Source organism: Egretta garzetta, unplaced genomic scaffold (assembly GCF_000687185.1).
Source record: "Egretta garzetta isolate BGI_Z169 unplaced genomic scaffold, ASM68718v1 scaffold401, whole genome shotgun sequence".
Classification (NCBI taxonomy): domain Eukaryota; kingdom Metazoa; phylum Chordata; class Aves; order Pelecaniformes; family Ardeidae; genus Egretta; species Egretta garzetta.
Genome location: NW_009258651.1, coordinates 1,423,772 through 1,436,638, shown reverse-complemented (window position 1 = coordinate 1,436,638; position 12,867 = coordinate 1,423,772). Strand labels below are relative to the sequence as shown.

The window sequence follows — 12,867 nt, the reverse complement described above, 5'->3', positions numbered from 1 at the left end:
GGAGGCCCGGCCGGCTGCGGGCCAGTCCTGCTGCTGGCATTCGGGAACCTGGGGGGGCATGCCCCTCTTTGGCTTATTAGGAAGAGTGTCTTTGCTTAAGTCCCTGACAGCTCTGTGCTGCTTTAAAAAAAACAACCCAAAACAAGCAACAAACGTCCACAGCATCTTTACTCGAAGTAAACCATCCTTTGGGTCCAAAAGACTGCCGCCCTTCTTCATTGCAGTATTCTCTGTGTGTGTGTAAGTGTAAGAGGAGGGGAGAAACCTTGAGCACAGCTTTAAGATCGTGTTTGTCAACTACGTCAAGAAACTTACAAGTTTCTCTCAGGTGCTCCTGCAGTGATACTTCGTTGCTGCAACATACAGTGGTATTTCTGACTTCTGTGGGAATACAACTGTTTCATCCTCTTCTTGAGCTAGAACTGCAGTTCTCTATTTGAACAATAATCTGGTAGGGAGAGAAAAAAACCTGCCAGATGGTAACAGCCCCCTACTCACCGCTGTAACTCTGCCAGAAGCCCGGGCTGCAACAGACATATCAAGGAGACCACTTGAGGTCTCCGGACACGTGTTTCAGTGCTGTCATGTGACAGTGACAAAGCTGGCTCTTACCGGTGGCAGAGAGCTGGACTTACTTTCTATGCTCTGTAGTTCCAGAGAAAAACAAACCCCACAATCCTAAAAAGCTGTATTGAAACAAAAGAAAAAAAATTTTTTTCAGTCAAACACTGATTTGAGGAAACTTAATTTAAAAGTGCAATTTTAAAGAGGTGATGCTAATTTATAAATATACTGGTAGCTCAGATGTGCATGTTCAAGTGATCCAAATGGTTTTATTTTAGAAATACTTGTTACCCGGGAGGCTACAGTAGCTAACAAATTTTGACCCATACGTTGCCTTTTCCGTAAGTGTACATGTCCTGTAGTTTGCCTGAGAACTTCTGAGTATTGGGCTTATGACAGTGAAGGTGTGGGTGTGTGTTTTTTGTTTTAAATAAGTTTTGAATGAGAAACACTAAATGCAAGGTTTGACTTTTTTTTTTTTTTGTCCCAGTTATTTCCACTGATTCCTGCAACTTCCTGTTTTGTTCCTTTTTTTATATTTAAACCAAAGGCTGAACATGTTCCTGTTTTTTTTTTTTTTTCTTCCTTCTTTCCTTACCTGCCCTATTGCTTTTCTCTGACTTTTACTCTCCTTTTAATCCTTTGTTGATGCCCTAGTGGTCTTGCATTTTCCAGCTGCCAGAGGTTACTTAAGTTTAATGTTAAAAATACAGTGATCTCTGAAATGATGGGAAATGCGTGTAGTTATCAAAGCCCTCACTGTAACAATAATGGGTATGAAGTTCTGCTCTTGTCTTTGTTAAGGAGATTTTATTTTTTTTTGTGGTCTCAGGTTATTTAAGCTTAATACGCTGTTCCTGAATGCTTCTGTTTGAAGAGGCTGATGCCTGCTATAAATCTAATTAAGTTAAAACCTGCATTGGCTTGAGATGTGATAAAATTGTCAGTTACTACAAACTTCCTCTATGTACTTCACAGTAATGTGACTTCACCAAAAGATGTAGGCAGACTGTTCCTGCGTGCTTCCAGCTTCATCTAAAATAAGGTTATTGCTAGAGGTCAGTAGGTGGAAAAGCAGTATCAAACCCATAGGATTTTTTTGTTGTTGTTGTTTTTCCCTTTTCACATGCTTATGGTACTTCCTGAATGCTAGAGGACCATGACTTTGGTAGCTGGGCCTTAGGTTTTCTGATCGCCTCTGAAGCAGGATCCTGAACTCTTGGGCCAATGGACTGTTGTCTGCCTTTAGAATATGAACTGATGATACGAGTTTTAAAATTAAAAAAAAAAAAAAACCACAAAAAAACCCCAAAACAAAACCAAAAAAACCCCAAAACCTCTTTAATGTAATTCTATGCACTAACTCCAGGTTAAGATTGCAGCTGACAAATCTCTTGATACTTGAGTCCAGTGTCCCAAAGCAGTGGTTCCTACTGTTTTGAATTCTCCTGTCTTTTTTCTGTTTTGCCTTTTTCTTCCTCACTATTTTTCTTCCAGCTCTTGGAGAAGCTGCTACACAGCTAGCAAAGGATATCTCTCTCTTAAAGAGAGATTTGTTTCTTATCAACATGTAAACAATATTTTCATCAAATATTGACGACTCCAAGCTCTGGTTTCCTTCTTGCAATGCTTGTCAGACCCCCTTTCCCCAAATAAATGCTTCTTTATTAATTGGCTGATACTCATTTTCTTTTCAGTGGACTTATTGGTCGCAGCTGGGCCATGGTGTTTGCTGCTGGAGGCTTCAAAGTGAAACTTTATGATATTGCACAACAACAGCTAACAAGTGCACTGGAAAACATTCGGTAGGTCACCTGACTTGAAATGATCTGGATTGTAATGAAACTGTGGGATTTCTGTAATGAACAGCCACATCTTACTGTTTCTAGGGAACATAGATTTTAAGCTTGGAAGAAGGCTTTAACTTAGAAGTACAGGTCCTGTTAAGATCAGAAGAACTGTGCTTCCAAATCTCTCAATGACACTTCTGAAGAGCACTTTAATTCTTAAGTATATTATCTAAGAGCTTAAGGTTAGATCCAAATTCTTGAAACTATGTTTACCATGATTAGGTTATCTATAGACTCAGCTTAAAATGAACATAAGAGTTTTTGTATAGAAAGACAACAAAGACTTTCAAAATGGAAGTATGTTGATATGGATTGCTGAGGAGCCCTGCTACAATTAATAGTATTTTATAACTAGAATTTTTTAAAGTCTTAAACTAATATTTTTTTTGAGTCCTAGAAGAACAGATCGCTAGTTCCACTAATGATGCAACTACTGAACAGTTATAGTAGAGGCTGGGAAGCATCTTTAGAAGGAGCAAATTTGAGAGCATGAACACAAGAACAGTCACAGTGGTTCAGACCAACAATCCTCTAGCCCCTTTACTCTGTTGCCGTGTGGCACTACAGCTAAAGCCACGTGCTTTTGGTACACAACAGAGCTACAAGTTCAAGTCCTGCCTGTCTGCTCCCCTCCCCCAGCCTTCAGTGCCTAGAAGTTGCTTATGTATTCAGTAACTAAATAGATTTCTTCCAAGTATTTCTCTAACCTTCCCTTGAACGTGTGTAAATCCTTTTGCGGCCTCCTTGCCAAAGGACTTTGTCTTCTGTGGGTTTACTGCTCACTGTGTGAAGAGCTGTTCCCTTTTGTTTGTTTTCAGCCTGGCTCCTCAGTTGCTTTGTTTGGCCCCTAGTTCTTATGTTAGAAGGGACAGTGGCTTGTTGGTTCTATTCACCCTCTTGCTGGACCTGAAATACAGGTTTTTATTTCTCTTTGAGAGAGAGAGTGTATTTATAGAGTGGTTCTGTGCACAATCTTATGTTGCTGTATCAGCATTTAATTCTAAAGTTCAACCTGCTTCATGATCAGCATCAACCTAAATGCGTCAGCCCTCCCTTCATGATGCCTTGGAGTGAAATATGTCAGCTGCTGTGTGTCAGCTGGTATGGGGAGTAAGCTGCACCTAAACATGGGTTGTGGTGTGTTGCATCCTGATTGCTTTCTGTAACAAGGCTTACAGCAAGGAGGAGTGAATTCAGGAGCCTGTTGTAGGTCAGTTTAGTTGTTGGAGTTTAGAAGTTAAACAGTGTGTGCTATCTAGTGAGATTTGCTAAAACAGGCTTGATAATGAAAGTGGGGGTGGGGAGGGGAAATCTATCTCTTAAAATTATTTTTTTTCTTTCCCCAAACCTCTCTTTCCAGGTAGGTGTTAGTCAGACCAAACATCTATGTTGCTACACAGCGATGACAGACACTTTTGTTTTTTGCAGAATTGCTGTCATGGCAGTAGCCCTGATGAGATTCTGAGTTATTGCGGAAGGGGCAGTTTTGCAGTCTACATTACTAAAGACAGCACTGGCCCATAATTTTTTTCTAATAGCAAAATGAGGACTTTAGCCTTCCAAGGTTTTTGGCTTGGAAAAGTGAAGCATAAAACATTATGTGTAATAGGGTAGAGTGCTATTTGGGTGTGTCTGTACTGTCCTGTGCCTGCATGTGCTGTCCTGTAGCAATTCAAGGTAGGTTTTGCCTTTTACATAAGGTGTTCTTAACTCAACTTATAATTAACTTGTGTATCTTGGCTGTTGTAACATCCTAGTTAAAAAGCCTAGTTTGAGGACAACGTAGCTTTTGTGACAAGAATACAAGCTATGCAATTTCTTCAACCAGTATTTTAATGATTGTATCTATACAGTTAAACTTGAACTGATTTCATAGCACACAACCTGCACTAAACCCCTTTGAGTTACTGATGTGATACTGGTGCAAGAGCTGGAGTTGAGTAGGTAATGAGGGCTCACGGGAGAGAGCAACTGGCAAAGCCAGTTGGTGGGTACTTCTCAGGACTTGCTGGAATTTGTTTGCCTTTTTGTCTCCAAATAGCTGGTACTTTTAGGGAAGTTTTTAGGCTTAGGGTTTTGGTTGGGGGGTTGGTTTTGGTTTTTTTTTTTTTTTTTTTTTTAATATTGAAAAGTATTTGTTCCACTCTAGTCTGCAGTCCATGAACTTTTAGTGTATGGAGGTACTCTACATATTAAGGAGAAACTGGAATATACAGAGGACTGTTTGTAGTTTCCCTTTTCTAAACAAAAGAAAAGTGGGATTTGAGTAGCAAACAATATTCACTTTACTTCTAAAAGGAGATTATATTCCTTTGACAAAAATGATACGTAAGTATTTATTAACTATTTTATGTGATGGACTTTTAGTACATTGGCTTGTAACCTGTCATTCTGAATTTATTTAAAGGACATCTGAGGGTTCATTATCCTAATGAACTCAACTGTCACACAACAGTAGGTGGACAGCAGGGGTGTGTAGTCCTGTGAGAGGACTGGAATGAGTCTGGGATGGACCTACAGTCATCGTGAGAGCCTGCATGTATCTGTATGGAAAACCTGAAATGGGACTCCTCTAAATTTATTCAAAACACTTGGTTACAGGTAAAAAATAAGATTAAGGCTTGAAATTTGGATCTACTGAAACAAGTAGAAATATGTATCATGTTGCCACTATACCAGTAGACCAGATACAGAAAGAAAAGGAGAATGTGTTTACTAAGTTACTAGTGTGATGGATTTACTACCTATCTACCTGTTGCCAGACACGTGGCAGTCAGTGCTCTGACACACAAAATGACTGCATGTTGGATTGAACTGGGTGTACCAGTGGCATTATTAACCAGCGTCTGCTCTGATGGAACAACGTTTTATTCTGCTGAAGTAACAAACTAATGAACTGATTTATGCCACAGTTGAGCTACTGAATACACGCTCTAGTAACCTGCCTCGGAAAATGTAACTCTTCATATCCAATATGCTTTCTTCTGAGTCAGTGTGATTCTGGTTTGAATGCAAGATTGATAAACTTTAAAAATAATGAGAACTAGAAAAAAAGTAGTACCCTATTCCTGAAAGTAATCCTAAAACATTTGATGCAGAAATGCTTTAGTGCATGCTCCCCAAAACCCCTTTACAATCCTTGTAATATATAAAATTTTTTCAAATAGTTACTGTGCTACTATTCTACTGTTCTAAACATAATTATACGGCTGATACAGACTGATTAATTACAGTGGAAATGTTGGGGGTTTTCCCCCTTATGTAACTCGTTCATGTTTTATGTAAAGCAGTTTTTGCATGTGCAGTGAAAGACTATTGTAAGGGGAAAAAGTTTGGTTGACTCTGAAGAGGCCACTAAACTTGTGTATTTGCTCATGCATTCTGTGATTTCTTTCTAGAAGTAGGTGCTGGTTAAATGTGGTATTTACTTAGATACGAAACTGTACTTCCTCCAGGATACAGGAGCACTGAACTATTTTTAATATATAAAAACCAAACAGTTGTATTCATAAAGGCTATAGCTAACTTAAGAAAAAAAAATCTTAGACAATCTCAGGAAGTAGTCTGTGCTAAAATATAAAGACAAGATTATTTTTAAAACTACAATATTACATTCAACTGCACTGAACAGTAAATTTATATTGGAAGCTCTTTTCTGTCTTCTGATCCTTCCTTTATTCTCTTAGCCCAAGTGAAAAAATCTGGAACAGATTGAAGTTGACTTTGTAAAGTGGTAGTTGTATCTAGGAATATGGGCATGTAAGACTACTGTTGCTACTTTAATTATATAGATACAAGTGAAATGGAATAGTAGTATCAAAACGTGGAAATATTTGGTTGGAAGGGAAGCAACTTTGACCCTCTCATTATTAAATAATAGGGACCCTCTCTTAAATTTAAATTAATTAAATTAAGAAGAAATTACTAGTGAGTTCTGTTCTTCCAGAACAGAATTCTGCGGAACTCTGCCTTCTGAAAAGTGAGGTACGGTGCTAAGGTTGTGTGGTACTGAATCTAAACTCAAAAGTGAGGCTGTTCAGTGAGAATTACTTGTACGTCAGCTTTATCTGACTATAGGTTGATGTTAGGCCTTTAAAGAGTTAGAGCCAAGCAATCTGGGTCTTCATTAAGTATTAATTTAAACATAAATTTTACGGGACTTGATATCAAGTAGAGTATTGCACTAAGCAACCTTAACTTTTTTCTGTGCTGTAGGAGCACAATTGCTATGAAAAACAAACAAGATGCAGGGGCTAGAAAAAAGTAGCATATATATTATATGTGTACAGTATGTGTGCCCCCCACTATATGATATAATGAAGTCATAGCCAGAGTTTTGAAAGACTTTCTCCTCCCTGCCCCCACCCCCCCAATAACTCAAGCTCGTCATCTTTCTTGTTCCAGGAGGAGACTAGAAAAGACATCTGAATGTACATTGCTTCTTGCTGTCTGGTGCCCTCTTACGCTTGCTTTGTATAAAAAAAGGGGAACAGCTTGCTGGATTGGGTTTGTAGCATGAGTACACTCATACAGACTTTGTTCTCTTTTCCTAGCTCATGGCATGTACCATGTCTGTGTGGTTAGATACTTTTCCCAAGTTGGTTTCCTCTTCCAGTCTTTGGTCTGTATTGATGTATTGTATTGACACGGTATTTGTATCAAGGGCAAAATACAGCTTGGCTTAGGTCTTCCTTGATAGTTTTATATATGTCCTTTGAGGGGATACCTTCTAATTAGCCAATTTTTATCAAAGTGTAATTTGATCTTGAGTGCCTGACACTAGCACATCAAGCTTGTGCTAAATCATAGGCTTGATTCTACCTTTCAGTTTTATCTGCTGCAACTAACTGGCTAGGGAAAATTGCTTTATTTGCAGAACTAACTAGAGAATGTGTTAATAGGCTTTGGAAGGTGATAGATTCCATCTTTCCGAAGGTTCTGTCTGGCCATTTTGTAGTCAAAAAAACATCCAAAGGGAAATGTTGTCTTCTGAGCTCATTCCTCCTGTGTAGCAGCCAGTCCCCTGTGGGCAGCTACAATGTATGATTTAAATAAGACTGCCTTTTGCAGTTACAAAGGCTGTGTTTTGAGAATGGTTATGGTGTTGACATTTGCCTGGTATGCAGAAGTAACATGTCCAAAAAGCCAGTGAAATCTCCATCCCTGAAGGCTTTTGAGGCTTGTGTACACCAAACCAAGGCTAGTCTCATCTTGTGTTAGCAATCATTCTGCTGCAGGTGCAAGCTGGACTGGAGACTTCCCAGGGCCCCTTGTCAGCCAGTGTATCTGTGACTGTGTGGGAGACCCAGGTCTCAGGCTGGGTCTGCATGGTCACAATCAGGGATGTGAACTGTGGGTCTCTATTTTAGGTAGGCCAACTTTGGTTTTGGTGAGAATTTCCATCTTGAACCTAAGCTTAAAACAAACAAACAAATAAAATATTAAGAACCATAGAAAATGTTTCCCAGCAGGGGGGTTTCCCAGCATAAACTTGTCACTTATGATGCCAAGATGCCAAAAGAATCTTGACAAACTTAATGAGTGAACTTGCTTAGCTCAATAGATCTGGAGGCAGCATTGGAACTGATCTTCTAATGGTAAGAAGTGACTTGTAACAAGTTGCAGGCCCTGCTGAGACTTGACAGTATTGGCAACTCTGCATTTACCATGGAAACACATAATGACTGTAACTGCAGTTTCCTGTTACAAAATCTTTGCTCTCCTTGCAGCATCCAGTTTGTGTAATGCCAGTATAGACATCCTGAGAGTGCCATGGCTGGAAAACAGCATGTGTGTGATAACTTTGGGAGATCTCAGAACTTTGATTGTCTTTTGTGCATCACCATGCTCTTATGCTGTGTCCTGGCTCCTCTGTAGTCCTTTGTGTGTTGCCTCTTCAAAACTGTGTCAGAGGCAGATGTGTAACTGTCCCTCTTTAATATACTGCCATGGCTATGGATTAATTGTATTTGACAGTACTGGATCTCTCTTGCGTGGATAGAAACGCGTACTTTTGTGGTCCAGCTTGTATTGCTGTTTCAGGAAGAGGTAATGTGTAATAACATCTTCATGGTGGTGTGTTGTGTGCTTACATGTAGTCTGGGGAAAGCAGGAAGAGGGAAAGTGATGGCTAATGTATTCATACGGCCAATTGCAACTCCATATTAGCTGCTTATTATTTGGCTGTTGCCTGTGTAGACAGTGAGCTGGTCCCAGTGCCAGGGGCTTTCAGTTGCCTACTTGGTCTGTTGTGTCTCAGTGTAGATATAAGGGGCCGGTGATGGTTTGTTGGTTTTGTGGTTGTTTTTTTTTTTGCCATGCCAACTACCCTCTCATTTATCAGACAGCACTAGATAGTAGTCTGGTGCCATGGCTGGTTAATGGTCCTAGTCTTTGAGCAATGGTGGTTGGCTGGACTTGTGAAGTCTATTGGTGTAGTCTTTTCTTCTGTCCCTTCTCCTTGCTGGTTTGGGCAGTAAGTTTGTGATTAAGTGGTCTTTAATCTTGCAAGTATTTGCTTGTTACAGCAACGTGTGCTGAATAGTACAACTGCCCAATAGCAGCTGTGGATAAAGGTTTAGCATCACTTGCAACATTTTTCTGTAAGAAGTTTTAGAATAGGATTTGTAACCAATGAGCATCCCTGGCAGTTTATGTGATTAGGAGTGTTGTTATAGATAGGGTGCCTTATCTTGAACCAAATACTGGTAGCTGATGTGGGTAGTCAGGTACAACAATAAAACTCTGGAGATAGATGAAGTGTGGGCTCTGGCTCTAAAACAAAGTAGTATTTTCTTACGGATGTGAATTATTCAAATACTTTACAGGTATTAGTCAAACTCTTCAAACTATGGAGACAATACAATTGCAAAGTGAAGTCCTGTCGTGTGTTCTACGGACATGGCTGCAATCGCCTCAGTCTGTGGTCATCCTCAGGGGATGATCACCCTTGAAGTCTAGGCTGCTTTGAATAAAAAGTCGTCCAGTAGAGGTCAGTGGTGCACTGCTGTATGTACAAACCAGTCTGGTTTGTGCCTTAATGTATGATAAATACTAGGGGAAGCTCCCTTCCTTTGCCACAGAAATGTGGGCACTCTAATACTGCAGGGGAATACAAAGAGGGTTTAGCGTTTGGAAGACTTGAAGTTAATTTGCAGAACAAAACAGACAGAATGTCAATAAATATGTTGGTGAAGGGGGGGAGCAAAACAATTTTTCTTGGGATAGAAGGCCAAAATTCAAATAATAAACATTGTATTTCTTATTTCATACTTTAAATAACTCTACTAATTTAAATAAATGGCCAGCATGAAGATTGGTGATGTTAACAGGAAGATTTTTGTTTAGGAGGAAAAATCATTCCAGCCTTAAGTTCCAAAGTATGAAGATGGTGGTTTTGTGGGTTAATTAAGAAATGGTGTTCTTGGTGCACAGTGTAGTGTGTAATGGCTTGTGACAGAGAAACAGAAATGATAGGATGGTCATCACTGGCAGAGAAGGAAAGGTATGGAACAGGAGGCACATGCTGCAAACTTCTGTAAAAACTTGTGGAAGAAAATAAAAGTCAGATTTCTTAGTCTGTCACTCTAGCCTCTTTGAATCCCTCAGTTACCAGTTATGGAGTGGAGTTTCAGAGGACCATGGAGGATGAGACTAGTGTCATACTGCACAGAAAGTGAACGAAGACTTCACCCTCTTCTTCAAAGAAAGAAATAATCCTGTTGTGGTCTCTTCAAACTTAAATTTTGGGTTTGTATTTTTAACAGATATACAGCCTATGAGCGCGAGGAGGATGCTGGATTTGGGCAAGTGCACCTGGGAAATGAACTTCTGATGAATCAATAGTTAGGTCTCCTCTCCCAAGTAACCAGTGACAGAGTGAGGGGAAACGGCCTCAAGTTGCATCAGGGGAGGTTTTGTTTGGGTATTAGGAAAAATTTCTTTACTGAAAGAGCAGTCAAGCATTGGAACAGGCTGCCCAGGGAGGTGGTGGAGTCACCATCCCTGGAGGTGTTTTTAAAAAAAAAAAAAAGTAGGTGTTGCACTTCTGGACATGGTTTAGTAGGCATAGTGGTGTTGGATTGAAGGTTGGCCTTAATGATCTTGGAGGTCTTTTCTGACCTTAATGATTCTATGATTCTTACCATCTCTTCTCACAAGGTGTGAAGGAGTCAGAAGTTTGGATACTCTAATTTAGGTACACCTGCTTCTTTAGAGATGAAGGACTGGCACCTGTGCTGGAAGCCTTAAGTCTTGGATGGAACTCCTGCCTAGCAAGCTGTGGTGTACCCTGGCAGCTTGGAAAATGGAGCTGAAGCTTCCTATTTCCTATTCTCTACCACGCAGATTGCTCAAAGGCAGAAGTTTGTGCTTTCCAGCCGTCCATTTGCTGTGTTGTTAAGAAACCAAATGGGGAACTCATCCAGAAACTTGATAGATTTCCTGCTTATTTCTGTGATGCTGCCTGAAGGGGTGTGTGTTTGCGCCCTTCTTTTTTTCTCTCTCTCTCTCTCTGCCCCCCCCCCCCCCCCCCCCCCCCTCCCTCCCTTCTTGAAGTGCTTTTAAATAAAACTTAGCAGAAAAGAATTTCTGACTAGTTTAGCTTTGAGTAGGAAAGGTCTGGGGTTTTGAGCCTAAATCTGTATTAGAGAAAAGTAGAACACTATTAATGAAATTCTTTTCATTGGTTTTGGACTGCATAAACTGGTAGGAATACTAATTTTGGCACCAAGCCTAAGGGACTCCAGGGAAGCAAACAGGACAGACCTGAGCAGAGTCTAAAAAGCGTGTGACTCTTGGCCTCATTTTCCAGCTAAGAATGAATTGAACATTTTCAAAGCTCTTGTCCAATGTAAACAGAATGCAGTGTCTAGCTGTTTACCCAGGCGTGCTCTGCCGAAGAGTCAAAAGTCATTGTCCATCATCAGCTCTGACAAAAATAAAGAGGAAGTGTTAGAACTTGCAATACAGAAATGTTTATCTGGAGTTAATTCCTGAAGCAGGTCACTGAAGAGGAGAAAGTTAATGCTTGTAGGAGTTATCTCTGTGTGCACATGCATGTGGAATTTTTATTGGTGGTTTTGTTCTACCCAATTTGAAATGTAGGTGCATATTCTGGTTTAGAAGGTGCACTGTCACCTTTACGAGCTTGAAACAGAGCCCTCCTTGACATCTTGCCTACTCCCAAGTTATTGGAAACCTTTGATTTAAGGTACAAAGTCCACAGTGATCTGAAGGTACTTGCTTCTTCTGACTGTTGTGCTAAACCAGGAGCAGAACTGCTCTATGCATTTTTTTGTCTGCTACGAAGTGGCTACTGAGTGCTACTTACCTTGATTTTTAGCGGGGTTGCTCCCGTGATAAGGTGTTGCTGCTCTGGGTTGGTGTCAGAAAGATATATTAGGAAGCTGTTTTGCTTGCTGGGAAACAAACGTATGTTCTCTTTTCCACTATTTTGAGTGGAAGAAAGGACATGAGGGTAACTTGTAGAGCAGCCACAATAAAAATGGTAGAGCCTGTATTTGCTGTATTTTCTTGGACACAACACAACTACGTGGATGCTCAAGTAAAATTCTGATTCTTTGGAAGTTAAAGGTAGATTTAGTGAGCCAGCTCAAGCTAAAGGTCTGAGGGCCCTGTGAGTGTCTGCTGAGGTTTGACTTGCTTCTGTATAGTTAAGTAGGAACTGGATTGTCTTTAAATAAATCACTGCAAACTTTCATCTTTGACTTCAGAATACTGTGGTCTAGATGTCTCACTCTGGGCTATTTTCTTTGGGGAGAAATATATACTTCCATCATATGACAAGATGGATTGCGTACTTGGATGACTAAAAAAATGAGACAAATGCACCTGAAACCCTTAGTTCTCCCTTCTCTAAAAGAGAGCTGAAGATGATTGTCTCAGATGTGCATGTTGACAGGGTAGGTGAGATGAATCCCACTTGTTTTGTTTAGGAAATCTGGAGGAGGAAGCTTAATATTTTTTTGATCTACGGCCTCAATACTTGTTGACAGGAATGAGCTCTAAATAAAAGGATGGTTTGACAAAGTGAGAGTGCATTATCACACGTTGCTCAGCAGATGGCCTGGAAACAGTAGAGAGAGGGAAAAAATATAAGAGGTGATGATCTACATACCTCTCCCTTTTCATTAATTTAAAATGCTGCTACACTAACTTATTCTAGGTTGTACAGCTTCTCTGCTTGCTACAGCTTTTCCACCCTCCAGCTGGGTGGCAAGTGCAATTTATTTATCATGTGAAAAGGCATCCAAAAAGAAGCCAAAGCTTCAGAACTAGATTGGTGGGGAGAAGAAAGGATTTTTTTTTTTTTTTTCTTCTCATTTTTAAAAATAATTCTGGTGCATTTCTCCTAACCATTGCTTCTAGTAGTTTCTGCTGTGCTTTCCTGGCCTGTTTTAGAAACAGTTCCTCTCTGCAGCTCCCCCGCAGC

General features: G+C 40.1%; 1 protein-coding gene across 1 annotated transcript in view; it reads left to right on the top strand.

The window, feature by feature from the left end:
• The window catches only part of CRYL1 (crystallin lambda 1), a 56,791-nt gene that overhangs the window by 1,390 nt on the left and 42,534 nt on the right, over positions 1–12,867 (top strand). The window contains exons 3-5 of the mRNA XM_009648301.2: positions 911–974; positions 2,062–2,134; positions 2,262–2,369. Of these exons, the coding sequence (XP_009646596.1) occupies positions 911–974; positions 2,062–2,134; positions 2,262–2,369 (245 nt within the window). The remainder of the gene's footprint in view (positions 1–910; positions 975–2,061; positions 2,135–2,261; positions 2,370–12,867) is intronic.